The sequence below is a fragment of the Cyprinodon tularosa genome, unplaced genomic scaffold (genome assembly GCF_016077235.1).
Source record: "Cyprinodon tularosa strain WSP-4 unplaced genomic scaffold, ASM1607723v1 ctg497, whole genome shotgun sequence".
Taxonomy (NCBI): Eukaryota; Metazoa; Chordata; class Actinopteri; order Cyprinodontiformes; family Cyprinodontidae; genus Cyprinodon; species Cyprinodon tularosa.
The window spans coordinates 253,426-279,309 of NW_024039226.1; the positions used below are offsets into that span (position 1 = coordinate 253,426).

The 25,884-nt window shown below is 38.1% G+C and overlaps 1 protein-coding gene across 2 annotated transcripts in view; it reads right to left on the reverse strand.

The window, feature by feature from the left end:
- Positions 1–25,884, reverse strand: part of arhgap20 (Rho GTPase activating protein 20) — a 113,694-nt gene that overhangs the window by 8,713 nt on the left and 79,097 nt on the right. For both annotated transcript variants that reach the window (XM_038302646.1, XM_038302647.1), the window contains exons 5-13: positions 25,502–25,543; positions 25,314–25,398; positions 25,117–25,194; positions 24,651–24,717; positions 23,954–24,163; positions 14,518–14,708; positions 14,235–14,399; positions 6,894–7,003; positions 6,379–6,568 (exon numbers count right to left, since the gene is read on the reverse strand). In XM_038302646.1, coding sequence (XP_038158574.1) covers positions 6,379–6,568; positions 6,894–7,003; positions 14,235–14,399; positions 14,518–14,708; positions 23,954–24,163; positions 24,651–24,717; positions 25,117–25,194; positions 25,314–25,398; positions 25,502–25,543 — 1,138 coding nt within the window. The remainder of the gene's footprint in view (positions 1–6,378; positions 6,569–6,893; positions 7,004–14,234; positions 14,400–14,517; positions 14,709–23,953; positions 24,164–24,650; positions 24,718–25,116; positions 25,195–25,313; positions 25,399–25,501; positions 25,544–25,884) is intronic.

Sequence of the window (25,884 nt, forward strand, 5' to 3'; positions counted from 1 at the left end):
GGCAATTACAGCTGCAAATCTTTGGAGGTGTATCCTCACCACATTACCTCATCTAGATTCTAAAATATTTGTTCATTCTTCTTCTCGAAATTTTCCATCATATCAGCAAAAAGTGATTCTTTTAGTCTTGCAATTAATTCTCAGACAAAACATTGAATTGCATGATGCTGCCATCACCATGATTCAGCCTGGGGATGTCCTTATCAGATTTGGCTTCAGCCATATGTTTTTTTTTATTTATTTAAAAAAAGAATAATATATATATTTTTTAACAATCTTCTTCTGAAGATGATCAAAACAACAGTAAGAGCCTTTTCAAGATCTGGTGCAAGGCAGACCCCTACAGAAGATCCTTCCAACACCTACAGCTCTTAGCACCTAGAAGAAATTGTAGAAGAATTGCAAATAAGTTACTTAACTTTCCCTTTGGGATTAATAAATCAATATGAATGGAATTGAAAACTCTTCCACAATCTACTCTTCATGCAACTTTTAGGTTGGTCAATGCATTTGGGATAAAAAAAAAAAACATGTTTTCCTTCAAGTTACTGATATGCTACTTTATGTAGGTATAACACAAAAAAACATTTGCAGTTTCTCAATTCACAAGAACGTGATTACGGACTTGTGTCCTCGGCAAGTATGTTCTTGAGAAGAACACAGGAAAGTATGGACTTGGTGAGAACGGGAGCCTGCAGCATAAATATAGGTCAACTGGAACAGAAGTGTACTTGTGACATCACCAAACGCTCAACTGGTCTAGAGCTGCATTTCTCCTCCTGTTATTAATAGTCTCTTGATAATAATAAATTCAGATTTTTTTCATTTAGTGGGGGAATAATAATTAAAACAGTCAGATAAACACAAATCAAATGAACATTTTGCCAAAAAAAAAAAAAAAAAAATCGCCATTAGTGCCAGCGGTCCTTCACACACGGCAATGCAGAGAGAGGGCTGCTGCCGACGGGCTAGGATTAGACCTGGCTGTCGTTACCCTCGGAGGTCCGCTGGTTGCCACAGTCCTCTCAACTTCAGATATAATTTAAATTATGCATTAAATTGGTAAATGGGTCATATAGTGACGCTTAAAGGTATAATGTTCTCACCTCAAATTATCTTAAAACGTACTTTTATAGAACGGCAACTGAAGAGAGAACTCTTAACTTAGTACTCTGAGCTCTGAGCGCTCCATTGAAAGCTGCTGTTGCCGCAGTGCATGCTGGGACAGCTGTCAATCTCAAGAACGGATAAGTCTGCTCTGATGCATGCTGGGTAAAGAGGGAGGAGCGAGAACAACCTCCAGGGACTTTGTCCTTCCTCGGTCTTCAGTTCTTGTGAATTGGAACAGGACTAGGGCTGAGGCTGATGACGTACACATATTGGGAAACGGCTATTGTGTTGTTAGCTTATGGGTGTTTTGCAAGGCTCTGTATATCAGTGCACAATTAGAATCTTGAAGTCACTAAAGCAGCGGTAGAGAAAAGTCATGGTAGCCTTAAAGCCAAACTAGGCAGACGTAAAAGGCTGGCAAGCATTTTTTTTAAACCACAGTTGAGAGAAAAACAAAGGGTGCACAAACTAAAGCTGCAATTACCTCAAAAGCTCCTACACAAATATGTTCAGCCGAAAGCATTTAAATTATATACTGCATGAAGGAGAACCAGACACTCTGGCTAAACAAAATCTGCTAAATCCCAGAGTCCACGTGTCTGCCGACAAGGTTAGGAACCAGCAGGAAGTGTCCAAATGTCAGCTTGTTATTTTGTACATTTTCTTATTTTCCATGTTAGAAAAAAAAAGGTTGCCTATGGTTGGAATGAACATGCAAACATCCAGTGTGGTGGTGAGGAAAATGTGACTAGGGGAGTATTTGCGAAACAGATCTTCTGGTATTTGAGGGTGTCGAGGATTTTTGTGCTGACAAGCGTGTGTGTGTGTGTGTGTGTGTGTGTGTGTGTGTGTGTGTGAGTGTGAAAGAAAGAAAAAAGGGGGGTTTTCAGTGACACCATTCTCCACACATACTTGGCGTTGGAACAGTGTAGGAAATTCTTTGAATGTTTTCTCAATGAACCGCTGCCACTCCAAGAAACAAACACGTTCGCTTTCACACACATATTTGAAAAGATAAGCAAAACAGCCACCCACAGAGACTTTTTGTCACACGGTGATAAACTATTAAAAGTGAATACAAATCAGAAAGAGTTGTGTGTTGGATTTTATTTTTTAGGAGCTGCATGACGGATTCTGATGGAAGCAGCAAAAAAATGGACAACGGATTGTGGTTTAGTGCAGCTGCAAGCAAAGAATATGTTTTGTAAAAGGAAATTTAGCAGAAAAATGCAATACAGAAACAAAGTTTTGACAAAATTTTATCCAAAAAAAAGTTTCTTTTTGCTCATATTTGTTTTGTTTTTTCATTTTCATTTTTTTCCAATTTTATCTGATCAAAAATAATGTAATAATTTTTTACACATTTAAAATGTTCAAATTTTTTTCTCTAGCCAAATTTCTTTTTAATGATTTAATTGTTTTCATACTTATTAAGTTTTACAAATTATACAAAACACAAACTGTTTCTGTTCTTTACAGTTATTGTATAACTACTGCACTGAGGGTTTTTTTATTTCAGCTAATGGCATGTTTGAGTCTGCATATTCAAGATATTGAATATTCGATTACAAAATTTGTTGACACTTATTTTAACATTCAATCATGATTAATCCAATTTTTTTCAGTCCTAAAATGGATCATATTACAGTTTGTAGATAATACTGAACTAATGAATTCGAGTATGGAGTCCGTTTAAGCATTTTTTAATGATAAATTATCTCCATAATTTCCGAATATCTTTAACTAAAGAGAAAAATAAAAACACATTGCATGACTTATAGACAAGCTTAAATGGAAGCATGATATGAAATACAGTAAATGATTGATTAGGATTAGATTTAAATGCATGATTACTTTTGTTACGATTAGGCTTTCTTTATGACATGATTGAAATAAATAAAATACCACAACTCCTAATTCAACAAAGGAAGAATAATTATATGAGCATGCTGGTTTAATAAACAAAGGTTTGTTTTGATAATTGGAGCTAATGACTGACAAATATGCACCTTTCCCCTAAGATTGCTTCAGCTTTCCTGTAACGTCTTGCCGTAATATCAGAGGTTTCAACCTCAGTCGAATACAAGAATGTGATGATTTCATTTTATGACGGCTGCCACGTGAAGGCTTGGGTAATGGCCCCTCTCGGCGTTCCGACTGTTACAGTAACGGTTGGTTTCGAAGTCGCGCTCTCAGTCACACTCGAGCACTTTGTTTACAATATCCCGCTGAAATGTAAAATTCCACAGAGTTTGTCTGGGAAATTGTACACAAAGTGCTCAATATCTGTGTCACACTGACACAGATCTGGCTATTCAGGGGTTTTGGGAAACACACTGGATTTTCTTGCTGGAGGTTGGCTGGATAAGCCTGTGGCTCAATAAGAGGGGTGGGGGGTTAAGCTATCATAAAGATAAGAAACAGGGATAAAACTAGAACGATTAAAGCCAAAACTTGGGCTTCAAAATTGCTGATTTTATTTCTACTGTTATGATTTTGTTGGTTAAATCTTGAAAGTAAAAATAAAAAATCCCATTTTAAAGTTTTAAATTGGTGAATCTTATATGTAGGACAAAGATCAGTTTAGTCATCCAACGATCCAATTCAATATGTTACTCATATGATTCCACTGAATAAAAGTTAAGAATAAATATCAGGTTTGTCTCAAGCTTAAGATGATATGACATTATGCTAATGCTAAAATCCAACTTGCTGTCAGGCTGAGCCTCTTATTGGATGCAGTTCTTCCTTTTTGCACCATCTGGTTTTCAGGATAGCGGTCTTTTCCTTTGGCCTTTAAAGGTAAAACCAGTGTGACAAAACTCAAAAGGTCTTAATAATAGTTGAAAAAACCCTAGTAAGTTGAGTAAATGCATTTTGGTGTTTATTGAAGCTGTTGAAAGCAGTTAATGGGAAATGATCAAATAATCCAGGGACACTGTGGACCTCACAGATGTAGCATGCATAAAAAAAACTGTCAGTTATCTCAGGGCAGCATGTAGATGTGGATAAACAGAGGAGTCTGGGCTATTTTACAGCCTGACAGATAACTCCCAGTGATGACAGCTATACTGCTCCTGCAGGAGCTTTTATAAGACAGATGGCATTTGGGATCATTTCTTTGATAAACCTAGTTAAAATCATGTTAAATTTAAAGTCTTGTCTAAGAGTTGTTTACTGTAAGAAGAAGAGTAATTTAAAGAGTGATCTCTTAAAGAATACGAACTGGAAGTAATTCCACCTTCACTACACACTGGAAAAAGTCGAAATCTAGATAAGTAATTTTTTCTTAAAATAAGTGCATTTGTTCTTGGATTGAGGAGGTAAAATAGACATTTTGCCAATGGAACAAGACAATTTACATTTAAAATAAGAAAAGCAAAATTGCATTGTCTTATTTCAAGTGCATATTATCTAATTATCTTATTTTAAGAATAAAAATACTAATTCCATTGGCAAACCATCTCATTTACCTACTTAAAATAAGGATAAATACACTTAATTTTAGAAATGTTTACTTATTTCTAGATCGTTTTTGCAGTGCAGGATCAATACTTTTTTATTTCAGCTTTTTTTCCATTTTTGTTCTTATCAGAAATACTAAAACAAATACAGTGGATTGCATATTGTTAAAACTATAGTTAACGCTCACAGGAAAAGTGACGTACCTTTAAACTCAATAAGGCTAAATGAGAGGAGGGTGGAGGGCCACAAAAACTGCACTACATCAAGAGTAGCTCAACTTTGATATATTCTACTCCAGTAAAAGTAAAAAGTGTCCTTTTACAATATGATGCAGTTAAGAGTAAATAACTAATAGGCTAATCAACCTGACTGATCATGGCATCTGATTTCCTTATAAAATTATTTAATCAGACCAAAACATAAATTATTCTGCAAACTCCAGTGCTTTAGTGATAAAAATAAAAGTGTACAAGCTTAAAATGAATTGAAATAAAAAACTCACAGTAGGAAAAAAATGATCAAATTAAAAACTTTAAGACATAAAACCTAGTAAACTAACACAATATGTAACATAGCGCTTGTTAAAGTGGTAAAACTACTTCCATTTATACTTTTTACTGTGTATTACCTCGATGTCCATATGCCATAATAATATTGTAATGTTAATATCATTAGAATTAAAATAAATACAACTAAGCTTGTTCACAAAAAAAAAAAAAAACTAATTTTAGCTTATCTTTAACTTGATGTCTATTTGGTGATTTTTCTTAATTTAGAAAAGTTACTCATGGTAGGTCAAGAGGTTAAAGAAAACAAACAAAAACAAAAGTGTACATTTTGGTCAAACAGTTACTGTAATTAGTTGCTACCCATTTCTGGGCTAAATATTATTTCTACATTTCAAAGAGACTCTATGTACACATTTACTTAAAAAAATCATATTTAAAATAGCCTTTTTTTTTTTACCATTTACAGCTAAAACATCTTTGATGAACAGACAGAAAAAGATGCATCTAGAAGCCTGTATCTTATTACTTCAGGTTGAAAGTTCTTGCGCTCTTTGGCGGATATCATGTCAAGGGCGTCCATGTTAAATGGCCCAAACCTAGCAAACAATCGTTTAGGGTTAAAACAATTAATCAGATTAATCACGATTAATTGATTATTGAAATAACCGTCAACTCATTAGTAATCGATTAATCGTTAACTGGAGTATAGTGACTCTGAAACATGGATTAAATGGACAGAGCATCCGATTTAGAGCAGTAATTATACCAAAATTGTTAAAAAAATATATAAACATTTTGCATTTAATAAAAAAAACAATCATTTTCCATTTGTCCATATGCTTGAAGTAGTCTTTAAAGACTCTTTAGCTATCCGATTATTAATAAATTAGTCAAAAAAAGAATCAACAGATTAATCGATTTGCAAAATAATCGGTTGTTGCAGCCCTAAAATTATTATATTCAAAATTGGATTTTTATATATCCAGAAGCGACCCTCATTCAGCTCTACTCAGACACTAAGGGCAACTTCAAGTGTTGTGGAAAAAAGTCAATAAAACCTTGTTAAGTATGAGTGCGTGCTACGAGAACGAGCAGAAGAGTGCTGCAATTCTGTGTTTTGGCCACAGGTGGCAGTATCATTAGAATAATCGTAATGCCTCTTAAAGCTTGATTTTAAAAATAAGCATATCTTCTTAAATCATGATCAATTCTTTTAAATAAAACCAAACAGTAACAACTAGATGCCTATGAGTTGCAGCACAGTAAAAAGTCCCAGTTAGTGAGTCATTTCTACCTTTTTAGTGGCCTCTCCTTCCATCTCAGGAGTGCTCGGGGTCGGAGGCCAAAGCATGCTGGGAGCAATACAGACGGACAGGTTGAAGGCGTTCATCTGGTTGTCGTGGGCGCTGACCTGTATGTGATGCAGCACGGCGATCACGTGACGCAGCAGAAGGAGATTCTCACTAGGAAGGAGGTGGAGCAACCTGCAACACGATGATCAGCACACAGGATATGTAAAGGTAGGCAGAAAGTTTACAATCTGCCATAAAACGCTGATCTATGCTTGGTAAAACACTATAAATGTATGTGCATTTTATAGATTTAGGGCTCTGAACAACTTCTAGTTAGATTTAATTGCTGCTTTGATGTTGCATGTTATTTATTCCCCCCACAGCTAAAGGAATCCAGGTCGCTCCTTCTGGAATAAAAGCGCTGCATTTAATCTGTATAGCAAACATTCTAAAATCTGAGCATTCAGGAAGGATTTGGATGCTAAATATGAACCCTTCCAGGATTTCCAGCTTTTACCTCCGAACAGCTGGCAGCCTCTCCTCTCCTCCATCCCCCTCCATCACATCCATCCACTGCTCGTACAGATCCACACACAGTATGCTGCCCGGGATGTTGCGGAGGAAGTCCTACAGGCACAAAGTGGAATAAAAAGATTCAACATTTATGGAGAGGACTAAATATTACTTTTTATTAACAACCCTTAAACTTTGTTATATTTTTCTTCAATGTGTGCCTAACAAATCATTTTCACATTCAACCAGAAACGGCTTCACACTTTGCACTGCCTTGTTCTTTCTTCACACATTGTTGGTGTATGACCACAAACACTGATGTGTTTTATTGCAATGAACATAAAAAGTGGAGAAGAGGTAGAAAAGGGATGAATGAAAATACAGGGTACTATTAGACGCTGCTAATGTCTTAACACACAGATGCAGGTAAGTATGTTAGTCTCTAAACAAGGGCTGCAACTAACGATTATTTTGCAAATTGATTAATCTGTCAATTCAATTCAATTCAATTCAGTTTATTTATATAGCGCCAAATTCACAACACATGTCATCTCAAGGCACTTTACAGTTCAACCAGATCAAATTGATACAAAGTTTTCTATCTAAGGAAAACCAGTTGATTGCATTGACTCATTGACTCAAATACAATCCCCCACACTAAGCATGCTTGTAGCGACAGTGGAGAGGAAAAACTCCCTTTTAACAGGAAGAAACCTCCAGCAGAACCAGGCTCAGTGTGAGCGGCCATCTGCTGAGGCCCACTGGGGTTCAAGGAGACAGAAGCAGAGATACAAAAAGCAGCTGTAAAAGGCGGCCCCGTCCAGGAAACACACAGCCAGGCAGACGAGCTCCAAGGCAGCTCCCATGCCAGAGGACGAAGAAAGCACATCCACTCAGTCACGGTCAGAGAAACAGGACCACACTGGAAAACAGGCCGATCTCCAACATCTATAAACAAGGGTGTTGATAGAAGCAGCACAGCTGATGTTTCTTTCCAGGATGACGTCACAGCCAAACAGGAACAGACGAGGCAAAGCTACTCTGAGGAAAAGCAGAGAGAGCAGAAGGTTAGAGATTGAACTAACAGATTCTGCAGAATAGGAGAACAGAGAGAGAATGAAGCAGAATGATGAAATGGGGGTCCCTATGTCCTCCAAAAGTCTAAGCCTATAGCAGCATAACTATAGAGATAGCTCAGGATAACCTGAGCCACTCTAACTATAAGCTTTATCAAAAAGGAAAGTTTTAAGCCTAGCCTTAAAAGTAGACAGGGTGTCTGCCTCACGGACTAAAACTGGTAGTTGGTTCCACAGGAGAGGAGCCTGATAACTAAAAGATCTGCTTCCCATTCTACTTTTAGAAATTCTAGGAACCACTAGTAAACCTGCAGATTGAGAGCGAAGTGCTCTGTTAGGAACATAAGGAACAATCAGATCTCTGATATAAGATGGAGCTTGGCCATTTAAGCCTTTATATGTGAGAAGGAGGATTTTAAATTCTATTCTTGATTTAACAGGAAGCCAATGAAGAGAAGCCAGGATAGGCGAGATATGATCTCTCTTTTTAATTTTCATTAGAACTCTGGCTGCAGCATTTTGGATCAGCTGAAGGCTTTTAACTACAGTTTGTGGACTTCCTGATAGTAAAGAATTACAATAGTCCAGCCTTGAAGTAACAAATGCATGGACTAGTTTCTCAGCATCACCCCTGGACAGGATATTTCTAATTTTTGCAATGTTCCTCAGATGAAAGAAGGAAATTCTAGAAACCTCCTTGATATGGGACCTAAATGACAGGTCCTGATCAAAAACAACACCAAGATTTTTTACTTTATTATCTGAAATCAGTTTAATCCCATCCAAATGAAGTGACTGGCTAATCAGTTTCTTTTTCAGAGACTCTGGTCCAAAGACTATAACTTCTGTTTTGTCTGCATTCAGAAGCAGAAAGTTAAGAGTCATCCAGGTTTTTATGTCTTCAAGACATGCCTGTAATCTATGTAATGGGTTAGCTTCATCTGGATTTATAGACAGATATAGCTGGGTATCATCAGCATAACAGTGGAAATTAATCCCATGCTGTCTAATAATTCTACCAATTGGGAGCATGTATAAAGTAAAGAGAATTGGTCCTAGCACTGATCCCTGCGTGTTGAAGATCTATCATTAACATGAACAAACTGAATTCGATCAGATAGATAAGATTTAAACCAGTCTAGTGCTGTTCCTTTAATTCCAACAAAATATTCAAGTCTTTCTAAAAGAATATTATGGTCAACTGTATCAAATGCAGCACTAAGATCCAACAGGACGAGCACAGATACAAGTCCATTATCTGAGGCCATGAGAATATCATTAGTGACTTTCACCAGAGCTGTTTCAGTGCTATGATGAGCTCTAAAGCCAGACTGAAACTCTTCAAAAAGTTCATTATGGTGGAAGTGATCGCAAACTTGTTTGGCAACTACTTTCTCAAGAATTTTGGATAAGAAAGGAAGATTGGATATAGGTCTATAATTGACCAAGTCATCTGGGTCAAGAGACGGTTTCTTAAGCAGAGGTTTAATTACAGCAACCTTAAAAGCTTTAGGTACATATCCCTGTAACAGAGATAGATTAATCACATCTAAAATGGAGGAGGAGATCAAAGGGAATACCTCCTTAAATAACCTGGTTGGAACTGGATCTAACATACAAGTTGAAGGCTTAGATGAAGACAATAATTTTGCTAATTCAGAGAGTTCAACTGGATCAAAGCAGTCTAAACCCAGTTCAGATTCCATGACTACCTCAGGTACAATCGCGGATAGAGGAGTGCTTATGATCTTATTTTTAATAAGATCAATCTTATTTATAAAGAATCCCATAAAGTCATTGCTGCTAAGAGCAGGTGGAATGGACGGTTCAACAGAGCTATGGCTCTGGGTGAGTTTGGCAACTGTATTAAAAAGAAATCTAGGATTATTCTTATTCTCCTCTATTAATGAGGAGAAGTATGCTGCTCTTGCTTTACAAAGGGTCCTCTTATACAGCAGTAAACCATTTTTCCAGACTAGGAAGGACTCTCGCAGGCCTGTGGAGCGATATTTTCTCTCCAGTTTCCTAGCATTTTGCTTCAAAGTACGCAGCTCTGCATTAAACCAAGGAGCAAGCTTTCTATTTTTAACGGTTTTCATTTTCAAAGGAGCTGCGTTGTCTAAGGCAATACGCAGAGAACTAGCAACCCCATCAACAAAATCATCAACCTGTGAAGGGGAATAAGCTAAACTTTTGCACTCTGCAGCACTGCTCAGTGACACAGAGGAGAGAGAAAGTGAAGCAGATTCTTTAAAATTTATAACTGCACTATCTGATAAAGATCTACTAAAATTGAACCTTCTTTTGGGGGAGGAGAACTCTGTTAAAGTAATCCTGAAGGTTATTAGAAAGTGGTCAGAGAGGACAGGGTTGTGAGGAAATACTGTTATTTCTTCACATTCTATGCCGTATGTCAGCACAAGATCCAAAGTATGAAGATGAGAATGCGTGGGACTATTCACATTTTGAACAAAGCCAATAGTGTCTAAGATAGCATTAAAGGCTGCTCTTAAGCTATCGCCTTCAATGTCAGCATGGATGTTAAAATCTCCCACTATGATGACCCTGTCAGTATTTAATACCAAATCAGAAAGGAACTCTGAAAACTCATCTAAAAATTCAGAGTAAGGACCTGGTGGACGATACAAAGTTACAAAAAGAAGAGGTTTTCTTGCCTTGAAATTTGGATCAGGGAAATTAAGGGTTAAATGTTCAAAAGAGTTGTAGGTATTAACTGTTTTGGGAGTAATCAGTAAGTCAGACTGGAAGATTGTTGCTACTCCTCCTCCTCGCCCAGAACTTCTGGGGATGTGAAAATTTAAATAGCTTGAAGGAGTTGCCTCATTTATGCTCACATAATCCTCTTGCTGCAGCCAGGTTTCTGTAAGGCAAAACAAGTCAATGTGATTATCACAAATCAAGTCATTAACTAGTAGACTTTTAGAGGAAAGCGATCTTATGTTAAACAGACCGCATTTAATTGTTTTAACTTTTTCCCCAATTTGAGTTATTTTGATTTTAATTAGATTATCATGATTTACTCCTTTGGGAATCTTTGCTAATTTATTAGATTTTGGTCGTGGGCAAGACACTGTCTGGATGGAGTAAAGAGTGGGTAACAGTAGAGAAGCTGCAGAGATGTGTGTTAAACTACAACTCTGCTTCCTGGTCTGCACCCTGGGTGGTCAGGGTTTTGGAGGACTAATAAATGTGGCCAGATTCCTAGAAAGAAGAGCTGCACCATCCAAAGTGGGATGGATGCCGTCTCTCCGAATCAGACCAGGCTTTCCCCAAAAGGATTGCCAATTATTAATGTAGCCCACGTTGTTTTCAGGGCACCACCTAGACAACCAGCGGTTGAATGACGACATGCGGCTAAACATGTCATCACTGGTCAGATCAGGGAGGGGACCAGAGAAAATTACGGAGTCCGACATTTTTTTGGCAAACTTACACACCGAAGCAACACTAATTTTAGTGACCTCCGATCGGCGTAACCGGGTGTCATTACCACCAGCGTGAATAACAATCTTACTGTATTTAACCTTATCCTTAGCCAGTAGTTTCAGGTAGGATTTGATGTCGCCCGTTCTGGCCCCCGGCAAACATTTGACTATGGTCCCTGGTGTCTCTAATGCCACGTTTCTGACTATGGAGCTGCCAATCACCAGAGTGGGCTTCTCAGTGGGTGTGTCACTGAGTGGGGAAAACCGGTTAGAAACGTGAACGGGTTGGTGGTGACCAGTGGGCAGAGATCCACGACTACGCTTTCTGCGTACAGTTACCCAATCGCCTGGCTGCTCAGGCACTTTTGGAGGACAGCTACGTGGGGGGCCTACTTTAACTCCTGGATGTTCAACAGCCTGAAGCCTGGATTCTAACTCTGACACCCTCGCCTCCAAAGCTACAAAAATACTACACTTATTACACATCCCATTATCACTAAAGGAGGCAGAGGAATAACTGAACATCTGACACAGAGAGCAGGAGAGAGGAGAGGAAGAAGGAAGAGTTGGAAAAGAGTCAAGGGAGGGAGAGAGAGAAGCCATAGCAATGCTAAGCTAGCGCTAGCCTAGGCTAGCTACTTCTTGCTATCAGAAATAAAACCGTGTGAAACTGACAAGTGCTCAGTAGAAAAGTGCAGCAGAAGGTGCTATGTTTTAAAGTAGTCAGTTAGAGTTACTTAGATACAGAGATATCACAGAGAAAATAACTTAACTTCAGATGGAGATCCTCTGAACAGCTGCACACTCAGTTAATCCAAACAGGAAGTTAACAGGTCCAAACAGGAAGCAGGAAGCAAAAACCAATAGAGCTGATCAATTATGTTTTGAAAAATTGATTAATAATCGGATAGCCAAAGATGAAACTCAAACTTTTCCCTTTGAGGAGTTCTGGAGAGAGCAGATTGACACACATATTTTATTTTAATATTAAATGCAAAACATTTATATATTTTTTTTTTTACAATCTTGGTATAATTACTGCTCTAAGTTGATTTGCTCTGTCAGCTAAAGGCATTTTTTAGAGTCTCTACACTCTAGTTAATAACTATTCAATTGATAAATTAGTTTATAATTATCTCACTGATCAATTAATCACGATAAATCTGATTAATTGTTTCAGCCCTATTCTAAATATGCAAATCTGTTTAACCTTCCCAATAAGTACAGTAGCTGTTTTTCCATACAAATTTGATGCACAATTTGGGCCAACATTTAAAACGTTCAGAAACCACTATTGAGCATTTTTCCTTTGGATAAACTTTACATGCACAAGTGCACTTTCACAAACAACTACAGGTGCTTGGCTCCAGGTACTTCCATACAGAAAGCCCATAATCTTATCTTCAGCTACCACAGTATAGATGTCAGATTAAATAATACCACTTATACTTCAGCAACAGTATCACGGTGTTAATTTATTGTATTTCTTATTCTATATCGTTGGTTGTGATGTTCTTGTTTACATCTCTTTGCAGGTGATGAAGCAGACTGAAGATGTTTTATCATTATCTCCCTTTTATCTCCTCTTTCTTTCATCTTTTCTCCTTTTTTTGTTTTTCCTTTCCTGTTCTACTTACATTTTAGTATCCATATAATCTGTAAAACTCCCTGCATAATCATAATAAAGCTATTTATATGCATAAATCAAGCGGAACACTATGGCAATAGCCGTACTGTTCCACTTGTGAAAGTAAAATCTGTTGGGCTCTTTTTGGCATCAATACAATTATTCTTATTGCCACATTGCCGTACTGACAATGTAAAAAAAACAACAAAACAAAAAACAAAAGGAGATTTAGACGTGTTTCCATCTATTGAAGAATTAATGAGTCAATTTGAGTGTGATGTCATAATTCGCTGACGATATGCTTTGAGTTAGTAAACAGGAGTTAGAGTTGGCAAGCTACAGTAGAACGGACCACAGATCAGTGATGGGCTGATGTTTGGAATATGTTGGAATTGTACTTACAGTACTTTATCATGTTAGCTAGAATTAGCATCGGTTGATTCCATGGAGAGATGTAGCCGACCGAACAAAAATTGGTTCAAAAGACATGATTTACGTCCAAAAGACATTTACAATTGGGTGAAAAGTGAAAAGGTCATAATTTTTTAGATCGCTAAAAAGACGTGGAAAACGGTCTTTTCCCCGTCAATTACTGGACTAAAGAGGGAAAAATCAGACCAACCAAACACAGCCCAAATTGGACTAAATCGAGACTTTGACGGACCGACCGGATTTAGATTAAAAACAGTGTCTAAATGACTAAATGGTGTTTGTAGGGAGAGATAGAAAGGGGCGTGAGTCTAATTCTTATGTTCAGGACGCCATTGGAAGAGGAAACTGCTGATCAGTCATGTGATTTTTCACTTTCCCTTTGTCAAACAGATCAGCATGTATCATTGTACATCTGCTCATAAAACTGTTGGCTAAAGTGTGTTGGCATATTATTGTTATTCTCCTTAAATACATGAAAGTTTGTGGACGGATAAAAGAAAGAGACTTTTTACAAGTTGTGAACATTTTGGAAGGAAAAAAAAAAGTCTTGGGTAAACACCTGAGCTTCTGCCTGGATGCCTGACACTGTAGTGCCTGTTAGGCCTGAACAAGGCTGCACCTTGTGTGTGTGACTGGCTCCCTGCCTGCAGACAGATTACCCAGTCTGGACTCCAGGGGGGCTCAGGACACACTTCAGTCACACCTGCTCTCTGTTATCTGGTTTCAAACGGGCGAGACAGGAAAAAGCTGGGCGACGGAGCTACCTTAAGGACAGCGGCAATGACAAACACCGACTGGTGTGTGATCTCCGGCTCCTCTGTCCCGCTGTCCAGTCTGTCTCGAAGCTCCCTGCAGGCTTTAGCTCCAGCCGACCGCCTGAAGATGCCCTTTGTGTATGGCCCCTCCTGATAGAGAAACACTAACATTTCCTGGAATGCAAAAGAAAACAAAAAACTAAATATATGATTGGTTTTCTCTCAACTATCCCAAAAAAAGCTTTAAGTTGAAGTCCTGACTCTGTTCAGCTGGTCTGAGGTCTACACTCACCATGACAGGCTTGGGCAGGCTGTGACCTGAAGGGCACACAGAGTTCAGAGGTTGTCCAAACAGCCGTCCTTGAGTGGGAGACAGCAGCGATGGGGAGAGAGGCACGCCGTCCAGCTGGGTGCTGGAACCCTTCCAGAAAGGCCAGTTGATCAGGGATCGCTTTCTCTTAAAGGTCTTCTGCTGGCCGGGTTCTGCAGAGAGGAAAATGACCATGGATGTCTGAGATGAGATCAGAATTTGCTTATTGTCATTCAATCAGTTTTAAATGATGGATTGAAGTGCGCTATGTGAAATGCTCAAAGCTTTAAATCATGGATTCCCAAAGATTTCAGCCTGTGACTCCAGAAACCACAATGCAATAGACTGCAAAATACATAGAATTACTTCATGCTAAATTCTTTAACACATATAAAGTGAAGTAATAACTTTCATTTTTAAATAAATGCGTAAAAAAAAAAAAAAAATTATTAGTTCATCTTTTTAATTGATTTTTTTCATGATTCACTTTACAGTTTAACAGTACATTTAATATCTGAATTATGTTTTATATAAATAAGTAGATAAATAACTAATCACATACCACAGGGATTAGGGCACAATGATGGTTAAAATCTTCTCCTACCCCACACTTTGGGAACCCCTGCTTTAGATTAATGTTTTGAAATATATTTTTATTATAAATTTATCCAAAACCTTTTTCATAATCTATCTGCTGTATTTCTAGGTCTTTATTATTCTCTTTTTCACTGTTTTAGGTCCTTTACAGAACATCTGGATTTATACTGAGATTAAATTACACACTATTAGGCAATTTCAGGAAGATATTTAGAAGCAATGGATTTTATGGTAACACTTTCCATTACAGAACTTCAATAACCATGTAATAACATGGTAATAAGACACCATGTCACACTATATTACTTGGTAACAAGAAAAACTTACATTTGCTAATAACCCCAAAATTAAGCTATATATGCAGGTAATTACCTGCATGTAATTAGTACAACTGTATGTTACTATGTAAAAATTTAGATTTTTTTTGGTGCAGAAATGATCACTAGCCTACCATGTAACAGTTTCTAATATTGGCCACCACCTAACAACAGCTTACAAAGTAAATTGTAACTTGTGGTTAGCTTAATAAAGCATTATATAACTGAACTCAAGTTACATATAAATAAGAGTTAAGTTAAAAAGATTGGCTTGCTGTCTTCTAGGTTCTGTTTTCTGTTATATGCCAAGTAATAAACAGAATTTTACTAGATAATAACTCATTAATTTATTGCTGTTGGTGAAATTACTGAGTTACCTCATTGAGGCAGAACACTTACCAAAATTCTCCATAAAGTGTTTCTCGTTACATAGTAATATATTGTAACTTGCCATGTTATCACCAGTGTTGGGCACGTTACTTTGAAAAAGTAATTAGTTATAGTTACTAGTTACTTCTTCCAAAAAGTAACTGAGTTACTAACTGAGTTACTCCACAATAAAAGTAGCTAGTTACTAGTAAAAGTAACTATTGCGTTACTTTTGCGTTTCTCGCCCCCGTAAACCTCACTACCCAGCCCCCACCTTCTCACTGTGTGTTTCCAAAGCCAGCTGAATAGAGTGGACGACAAAGACAAGAACCTGCAGAGAGTTTAGCATTTATTGCAACTCAACGTAAATGACATCAGGGGGGAACGCCATGTGAAGTTTTATAACAGGACATTCAGATCTATCTATCTATCTATCTATCTATCTATCTATCTATCTATCTATCTATCTATCTATCTATCTATCTAGATCTATACTCTGTGTGTGACATAAAATATGGATCTCCATCCCTGCCACAAAGGCCATCAAATAATGTTTAAAATAAAAAATACAGTAGGTTGAGAAGGCAGAGTATCCATCCATCCATCCATCCATCCATCCATCCATCCATCCATCCATCCATCCATCCATCCATCCATCCATCCATCCATCCATCCATCCATCCATCCATCCATCCATCCATCCATCCATCCAGATTTCTCCCTTTCTCCATATAGGCTATAATTTCTGGCTGTTGTCAGGTTCATTTGATCGTTCACGCTCTCCATAGTTCTCCTGTGGCGCGAGAACAGGGCGACTGTTGCGCGCCTTTAGCGAGCATGCGCGTTTCCTGTCGCTTGCGCGGTGACTCTTGCCGCCTGCGCTGTGTGGAGATGCAGAGGAAACCGTTATGTGATGGGGAAACGCAGCTCTACGTAACATCAGCCATTCTCATCCTCCCCTCTCTCATGACAAGGCGCGCACCTCTGGATGACCTAAAAAATAATCTTTAATATCTCTTAAACAAAAGTAGCACAAACAATATTTTTTTCTGCACAAATCTGCACTAACGTTGCACTAACCATTCAGTCTATTTGCAGAGTTTTTTGACGTGAGTGGGGTGTCAGCTTCACGCAGCTGCGCACGAGTCCTATCATGAAAAAAGGTTCACTGTGCGACCTGAGTAACGCGCAGTAACGGGGTGTCTGCAATGGTAACTGCGTTATAGTTACAGTCAAAGTAATTAGTTAGATTACTCGTTACTAAAACAAGGTAATGGCGTTAGTAACGCCGTTACTTTCAACGCCGTTAGTCCCATCACTGGGTTATTACATAGTCATTGATGTACTGTAAAAGAAAGCGTTACCGATTTTATTAAGAGGTAACAGATTAAAGGATGTTAAATAGAAATACAGTTTTCTGATTTATATTTATGCAAACTTTAAAAAAACATTTACATAAATACATTAATATCTGAAATTATTTCTTCAGTTGGTGTTACATCATGTCTTGCTAAATGGCTTTGTAATAAATCTTTTAACAAGCTATTGTATCCGTACACAATTGCTCCAGTCTGGCTTTCCTACAATGTTGAAATAAAGCCATATATTTTACTAGGCAGCTGTGATTTGGATTTAAGGGTGGGACTCAAATAAACAAGAGATTCTTTAAGTGGGCGGAGGATCCCAGGGCCAAAACAGGCTTCACACCAAATACACCGCATACCGCTCACAGAGTTCATGATTTTACAATCTGTCATGGCGTCATGCCTAAATACACTGTGGAACCACGTTTAGCAGTAACACAGTCACCGGTAATGGATGCTCTGGTGCTTCTCAGGAGGAGCTGCTGTCGCCCAAAACAAAAACACAACCATTTGAACCCCAGTCGGCCTCGGCAGATGGCCGCTCACACTGAGCCTGGTTCTGCTGGAGGTTTCTTCCTGTTAAAAGGGAGTTTTTCCTCTCCACTGTCGCTACAAGCATGCTTAGTGTGGGGGATTGTATTTGAGTCAATGAGTCAATGCAATCAACTGGTTTTCCTTAGATAGAAAACTTTGTATCAATTTGACTGTATGATCTGGTTGAACTGTAAAGTGCCTTGAGATGACATGTGTTGTGAATTTGGCGCTATATAAATAAACTGAATTGAATTGAATTGAACCATGATGCAAAATGTGCTAAAATATTATTGCTTAGTGAATCAAGGTTTAATAAAGTGAAGGAAGAGGAGGCAGTGCTTGTCCCTATGGTGGACATTAGCTCAGGTAATAAAGCATTATTTTAAAAAACCCTAAAACACAGTAAGATAAAAGAGAAACTGAAACAGCCTGAAGGAGAAAGTTAAAGGAAAATTCTGCAGGAAATATGGAGGTGCTTCACAAACACCTTTTAGATTAGCAGGCTCGCTTTAATCTGTTAAGGTAGAACTTGGTTTAATTTCTTCTAGATAATAAATAAAATAGAAATAAAGAGTAAAAGCAAGTAAAAAGATCTCGCAGGGAAAGATGTCATCGTCAAGGTGTGGTTTGGACACCTTTGGGCAAACAGCAAACAAAAAGAGCACAAAACAGTTCAGGTTAATTACTGAACCTGATGATCTACCTCTGCTCCCATTACTACATCTTGTTAACAGCAAGTGTTCCCCTGACCAAAAGTACTAGCATAAGATTAAAAAAGTGAGAAACACAAAGAGGTTCACAAACATCTCATTGATTTAAATGGCTAAATGTGGTTCATCCTGCTAAATCTGTTGCTGTATATTGGAGGTATATTTTAAAGCTTAGTATTAAATTGGCTTCAAATACAAAAATTTAAAACATTACACATGCAACGCTTTTATATACATCAAGTACATTTTCTGTTTAAAAATCCCAAGAAATAATGTAATATTATGTAATTTTTAAAGATGAAATCACAGGACCAGCAGGATTTGAAAGATTTGGTGCAAGAATGCAAGAACTTAGCAGTCTGCTGGTACTATAACAAGATGACTCGTCTAGATGCATTTTAAATGTTTGTATATTTTTGCTAATCTCTTACAGTGAATAGGATTATTTTAAACCACAAATACTAGGTGAGTGAGCTGCTATTGCCTATAGAAAAATAACTCTGATATAGTGCATTTTTTTGCTTTTAACATGTCTTTTGTGTTCAAACTGTTAGTTCTCCACCCCTCTATTCAATAAAGGTGAAAATGTAATTGTTTTAGTTTTTTCTAGAGCTGCAGAGAAAAAGATCTTAATTTCTAGGGAGACATTTTAGTTAAATTCAGTGATCTGTATGATGATGAATATGTTACAGTATAAAAAAAAGGAAGTACAATTTCAGTTTATCTGTCAACTGGCCACATAAAAATCACAAAAAAATGCCTGAAAAAGCATGAAATAAATTTGCTGCTGTTCTTTAACCCTTTGGAGTGTCTTATGCTATATTCACATTGCAAGCAGCAGGAGCAGCAAAATGCGCCTGCTGCTTCATTTTTGATGCTTGTACAAGTCTAGTTCTAACATGGCTGAAGCATCTTTGCTGCTCCAATGGTCTATATTTGCTGTGATCAGTGGGTAAACAGTATTTTTAATGTTTTTAAGTGAGAAAGTCCACCTGAAAACTTAATCCGTGCAGTCAGTTCATCCAGATTACCATCCTGCTTTTAAATATTATTTAGCTGTTGGAGCCGAACAGTCCGCAGTACACCTGTGGTGCTCCGTCACTGGAAATCCCCTTCTATTGCTGTATCTGGAATTCCTTCTGTTTGTATCTGTGCTCAGCGGCTGCAAGTAGATGTTAGCGTTTTTCACTTACGTATTTCAAACTGCAGGCAGAATAATGAAAACTAACATATTTTGACGGCATGTTTCGACATTTAAAGTTAATGTAGGTGTTACTAAACCATTTCAGAGGAGTTATCATAGCGCTCTGCATCAGCAGCACTGTGTCTGTCTCCCTGCCAGCTCCTAGATCAGCTTCTCTGATTGGTTGATGTGCCACGTCGAGCATTAAAAGTAAAATTTTCCCAACTCCAGCAGGTGCTGCTTCTGAAGCGTGTTGCACGCATCAGATGCCCAGAAGCTCATGACGTGGTGCTTCAGCTGCACAGACGCGCTGCTCCTGCTGCTCAAAACGCGCTGCTGGACCTTTCGCTGCGCCATGATGCACGTCAACCCTTGACTTTGCATGCAAACCAGCTTTTTTTTGCGGCCTCTGCTGCTTGCGGTCTGAACGTAGCATAGCATGACAAATAGCTCTCTTTTAATGGTGGACAGTAGCCGTATTGCGGGGGCGAATCTGGAGGCACCACAGAACAGTTAACAGCGTAAAACAAACAAAGCAGAACTACAGTCTTCAACATCATTCTGGATTGGTTAAAATCTTTGGGTCCAAGTGTTACAGTTTTAGAAATATATGAAATTGGATATCGGCTCAAACTGTGATGGGCCCGTTTCTGTCTTAATGACAAAAGTTTAGGGTTTTGTATTAGGGGTCTGGGCAAAAAACATAACAAAAAAAAAACAAAACAAAAACTAATCTGCATCAACAGTAGAATGGCAGAAATATATCTGAGGTCATCAAAACTTAACACATAAACAAAGTAATGTTGACAGTTTCCATTATATTTCATTTGATTCCATTGAAAAGCACAGCAGGCTCCATTTAGTGGTTTTTTGTTCTACCCTGAGCTTTAGTGTCTCCAACCCTACAGCCAAGAAGCTTCTTAAATCCAAACCACAACTGGAGCAAATCATCTGGAACATTTTAAAGTGAAATTATAAAGCATGTTTGGGTGACAGAGATGGTATATTGGAAACATTTTTTGTTTAGAGACGGAGTGACGTGGCCGCCACACTTCTCTGTATCGTTGCGCAAGCAAAAGAAGTTGTGTCCAAATAATCCCCCCATAAATAAACTTGAAGATAAACCAAACCTAATGATTCATATCCGATGAGCGTTCAGCTCCAAAAGATGAAGGACTTAGGGTTTTTATGGCTTAATAATCGTCTGAAAATGATGAGGATTTTTTCTTGGTATGGAAAGTCCCATCAGGCAGATGATGCCCCCGTAGGAGGCTGAAGAATCCGGATTAAGTGAACTTTTTAAGATGCTCAAATACTTTTACAACACATCTTGTGTTGAATGTAAGGATTTTATTTGGTTTGTCTGAAAATATTCAAGAAACAAGGACTTCTTTCAGTTATCTATTGCTATCAGAATGGACGGAATAAAAAAAATTTTGCTTTTTTGAATAAAACCTTTATTCAAGTCCTTTCCAGTGTTTGGTTTAGTAACTGTTTTAAAATCTATTTCTGTTGATTGTTTTTTAAATTTTTTATCGTCCTAAAAATCCTCTTATTTGCACAAAATTCATTAAAATATGTGGCTGAAAGGTGAAAAAGGGAAAAAGCTCTTGAGACAGTGAGTAAAACAAGTGATTCTTTTTTTTTATTATAAATCTTATTTTTAATTTATCTATAGATAAAGGCCTAAAAAAGGCTTCTGCTGGGTAGATACAAACATTGGTTGGGCAGTTATCCCTCTACAGCTACAAGGCTGGTATGGAGAAATTACGTAACGGACTGTTTTGGTTGAAGCTAAAGAATCCCACTTGCGGTGGGTAAACTGGAGCCTACTCGACTGGAAAAAGATTTTTCCTCCACAACTTGTTTTCCTTTAATCCCATGTCATCCACCCTGTTTTTTTCCAGTACACTTTTTGTATCCGCAGTTTGTCCTCGTTTCTGTCCGCCATCATAGCCGTTCCACCACCCCCGCCTCCCGTTTTCTTTGTTGTTCTCCCATTCAAAATCCCATCTTACTCCCGCTCGGCAAATTCCTCTCCATATCATCAGAGATCAGTTGTTTTCTTTTCCTTCACCTCTGCCGGCCTTCGCTCTTCCTCAGTAGCTGTGTCATCTCTTTTCACTTTCCATCTTCCTATTCTCACACTCGTCAACGCCTTCTGGGGTTCCTTGGTCTTTGTTTGTCCTTACGTTTCTTATTTTGCAACAGCGTCTTTTCTAAGTCAGTGAAATCTCTTTTCCTACTTTTCTTCTGTTCTTCTTGTCCACCTGTTGCTTCCTCCTCTGGCCTACCAACATGACTTTAACTCTGTGTTAGAACTGAATGATCAGACTGAAGCGGTTTATCCAAGCAGGACAAATTCTTAAAGGTACTTTCTGTTCTGCATTTCTGTACGTGCATTTCCTCAGAAAGAATTGGACCGATGGACATGAACGAGTTCCTTTACATTTAAAAGAAAATCCACTGCCCAGACCTCATGATTCCTTTGCCTAGGTAAAAGTTTATAGGTAGAGTAGATGGCCTTCCTAATGAGCTATGAAAGTTTTTGCATCAATGGCATTTTTAGGGGTTTTCCTCCTTTTCCTGCCTTTAACCAAACTGCAGGAAATCTCTTCCTTTTTGCACTATATTAAGCAGGATGTAGGAGGTAGAGGTGGGTGATACCGGGAGTTTTTAATCGATATGATATCAAGTAAATACAGGGTCAGTTTCGCCGATATCAATACAATACCAAAACTTTTTTAACATTTAAGCTTGATGTATCATTGAACTGTTGACCTTTCAGTGGTTTTATTCATTATAACAATTGAATAATAATGGTACTGTTCATAGTGTTTTTTTTTTCTAATCCACCTCTTTCAATCATTATGCAATTTTGTTTTTATTTTGTGCACTTGCCTGTTGCTTTAATTCTATAAATTTCCACATTGCGGGTTAAATAAAGGAACATGTTTAATGCGATAAATGTACTTGGTTCTTTCAAGGTCTTAATCACCCTTTCTGAGTAGGCTACAGTAATATATGACATTTCATATCTACTTTGAAAGTTAATATGAAGGCGGCCTATCTTATCTAGCTGGATATGCTCTCTGTAGGTCTGAAACGACAGCTGTCAGTGAAGTCTGTCTGAGAATCGAGGGTCTGTTGGACCAATGAGCGAAGTTTTGTCTCCTCTCAGGTTATTGTAGCCCGAACTTTTCTTGCTTATGGTTTTTCATGTGTTTATATAAACTTGTTGTGTTTACAGAGCATTTACCAGCTTTGTCGAAACTGTACAACTTGCATCTATTTTCATTCATGGTATTTTCTGCTCCAGCAGAGAGGGAAGGGGGGAGCAGCAATATGCTTTGACACAGACGTTGAGACTGGTGAATCTGTTGCAGTTAGTGCGTGTGGGAGTGCATAAAAAGTATCGATCTTTTTAACCGAATATGATAAATATCAATACCAGCTTTGGTATCGATAGTATCAATCCTAAGTTTGATCTGCCCATCTCTAGTAGGAGCTCTCTACTGAACATATAGGAGTCGTCAACAATACATGACTAAAAGGAACTCATAATGTATTTAAAGCGGAACTGACAGAGAGGTTTGTATTATCTGTGTCATGATCTTGGTGCTGATGGTTTGGTTTTTTTCCTTTGCTCCTTGCTCCCCTATCTAATTGGTTCTGCAGCTGATTAACGGTGATCATTTCCACCTGGTTCCTCTGCTATTTATGTTGTGTGTTTGCCTCCAATCAGTGCAAGGTTAATCAAGTGTTTTGGTGAGATGAATTCTAGCATTCTTTAGTCTGTTCTGTTTTCCTGATTATGACCAGTTTCTGCCCTGAGGATCTCGAGTTTTGCATTGCCCCTTTCTGCTCTGTTTGTCTGATCTGATCCTGGATTCTACCGGCTTCTGAACCTGGACCTGTCTTCTGACTCCGGCTTTGGATTTCCCCTTTGGACTCGGTTGCTGCTCGGCGTCGGCTGGCGCCTGCTCCACACGCTCTTTAGGAACTCTGGGGGCGACGCCCGCCGGTACTGCGGTCTAACCTCCTGTCTGTATTCGGCTGTGTTCTCCGCGAACAGACTGAACATTTTGAATCAGGTCAGTGACGTTGCTCCTAGTCGCAATCAGCTCCACATCTCAACCTTCTGATGACACCCTTGGAAATTGGCTTAATATCCAGAAATCAGCAGCTGGTTGTGAGGGTTGTCTTCTTCTATCTTTACTGAAAAGTTTCCATTTTAACAACTAGAGTCATTGGATTTTGCAGCTTCATTTTTTGAAAAATTGCTAAAAACAATGACCAGAATGAACTGACATTTTGAATGCCAGAAAAGTCATGTGGACTTACCTATAATCTGTGGAGGGTCGAGTACCACTTTGTTGGGCTTGAGAATAAACTGGCACTGGGTGTCTGGGGGAAGGCACTGGTCCAGCAACAGAACCTCAGGGCAGTCCGACGGACTGAGCTGCTCCCTCCAAAGTCCCCCTCCATGTCCGCCAGGACTGCTCCCTCCATCCCGTATGTGGCTCATTTTGATGCTAAAGGGAAACTCGTGCCCTGAATCAAAAGGTTAGAGAGCAGAGGTTAGAGGTGGAAGCTCTGGTATGTGCAGTTTGAGGAGGAGAAGCAAAGTAATGTGATTTAAAAAAAAAAATAGGACAGTTCTGGAACAGAGCAACAAGAAAAATCTTAAAAACAGAAAAGGATGCAAGGAATTCTGTGTGAACGACAGAACAAAAAGATTATGGCAAAGGAATGTCAGGGAAATACCACTGTGAGTAAAAATCATCTGCGCTGAAACGCTCCCAGATGTTGACTTTCTGTTTCTCACACAGAAGTGAAGCCCTCTCCGGGCTTTTCTTGGCTTTAGTCCTGACCGATTTTTTTCAACACTTGATGAACTTTGATATAAGTTTTATAAAAAAAAAAAAAAATAATAATAATTCTACGTTTTTTTTTTATTGGTTTCAAGATTTTTTATACTTCAAACATCCTCCTGAATGCTACATACAGTAAATGATAAAGCTGAATATGACTAACTTACCAATGAGAGGGTATGGAGGATCATCCTTACAGGAACTGACCCACAATCGGTGATCTTTTACACAACCCTAAACGGGAAAATAGGAAATAATTCACTAATGTAAAAAAAAAAATGATTAAAGAAATCAGCTGTTGCGTGGAAACAGGCGTTTTTCAGCCCTGATAGAAAGCAACAGTCAAAGGTTTAATATTAGGTATCTGTTTGAAAATTATGCTTCACAATCGTAAGAAACTTCAAAGAAACCATAAATCACCACTAATTAAAATAAAATAAAAATCTAAATTTTGAAGGCTTTAATAACAGTTTTTTAAGAAAATGTTTTAAAATCTGGTGAAAGTAGTCTAAGTACATTCATAATTGTGCAAAATGAAAGATAAGAAATGAACCATAAAAACATGTAAGTGTTAAAGCCTAATTAGGTTGGTTTTTTTAAAGCTTCCATTAAATCTGTTATTCAGCTACTTACTGCTATGCCGAACTGCTGCAGAGCCATTCGGATGACGTCGTCGGTGCTGTCCCCGTTATTGACAGCGAGCGTCTTGGCCTAGCGAAATATCATGGAAATATGTACTTGAGTGTTGTTTAAAATAAATGTAGGAATGCAGTGGAAACATCTTTGTGATACAAAGATGAAAAAAGGGAAAGTATTATAAAGAGTCATACATATGCACAATTTCCAATGTCTTTGGCAAATATCTTCAGAGGAATAGTTTTGGGGTCGTCTTTTTCTTTTCCCTCATTTATCTGACTGGAAATAGAGAATAAAAAGGAAGGTATTAGTTATTTGTATTTAAAATGACTATAATGACAAAATAAATTGTGATCGTCATTAGTTATAGTCATTAACTTACCCATTGATGAGTGCCAACCAGTTGTCTTTGATTTCTTCAGAGCTGAAGTAAAAAAAAAGTAAAAAAAAATGAAATGAAAAATAATTAAACCTTTAGCTCCGTCTCCAACTCCACAACCACAGTCGATGCCTTGAGCTACGACAGGATTTCTGATAACAGAAAATGTGATATGAATGTGTGTGGCACCGAAGCAGGTGCATAAACAGAGCATGGCATGTGAGACTGTATTTGTTGTGATGCATGTCGGGGCCTGCTGTGTGCACATGTGGTTGACTTCTTTGGCTCAATGAGGTTCAGTTGAGTTCCTTAAAAAAAAAAAACGGGAACAACCACAACGCTTGAGGGTTTAAGGGATTTTATAGCTACACGTTTGATTTGTAGCT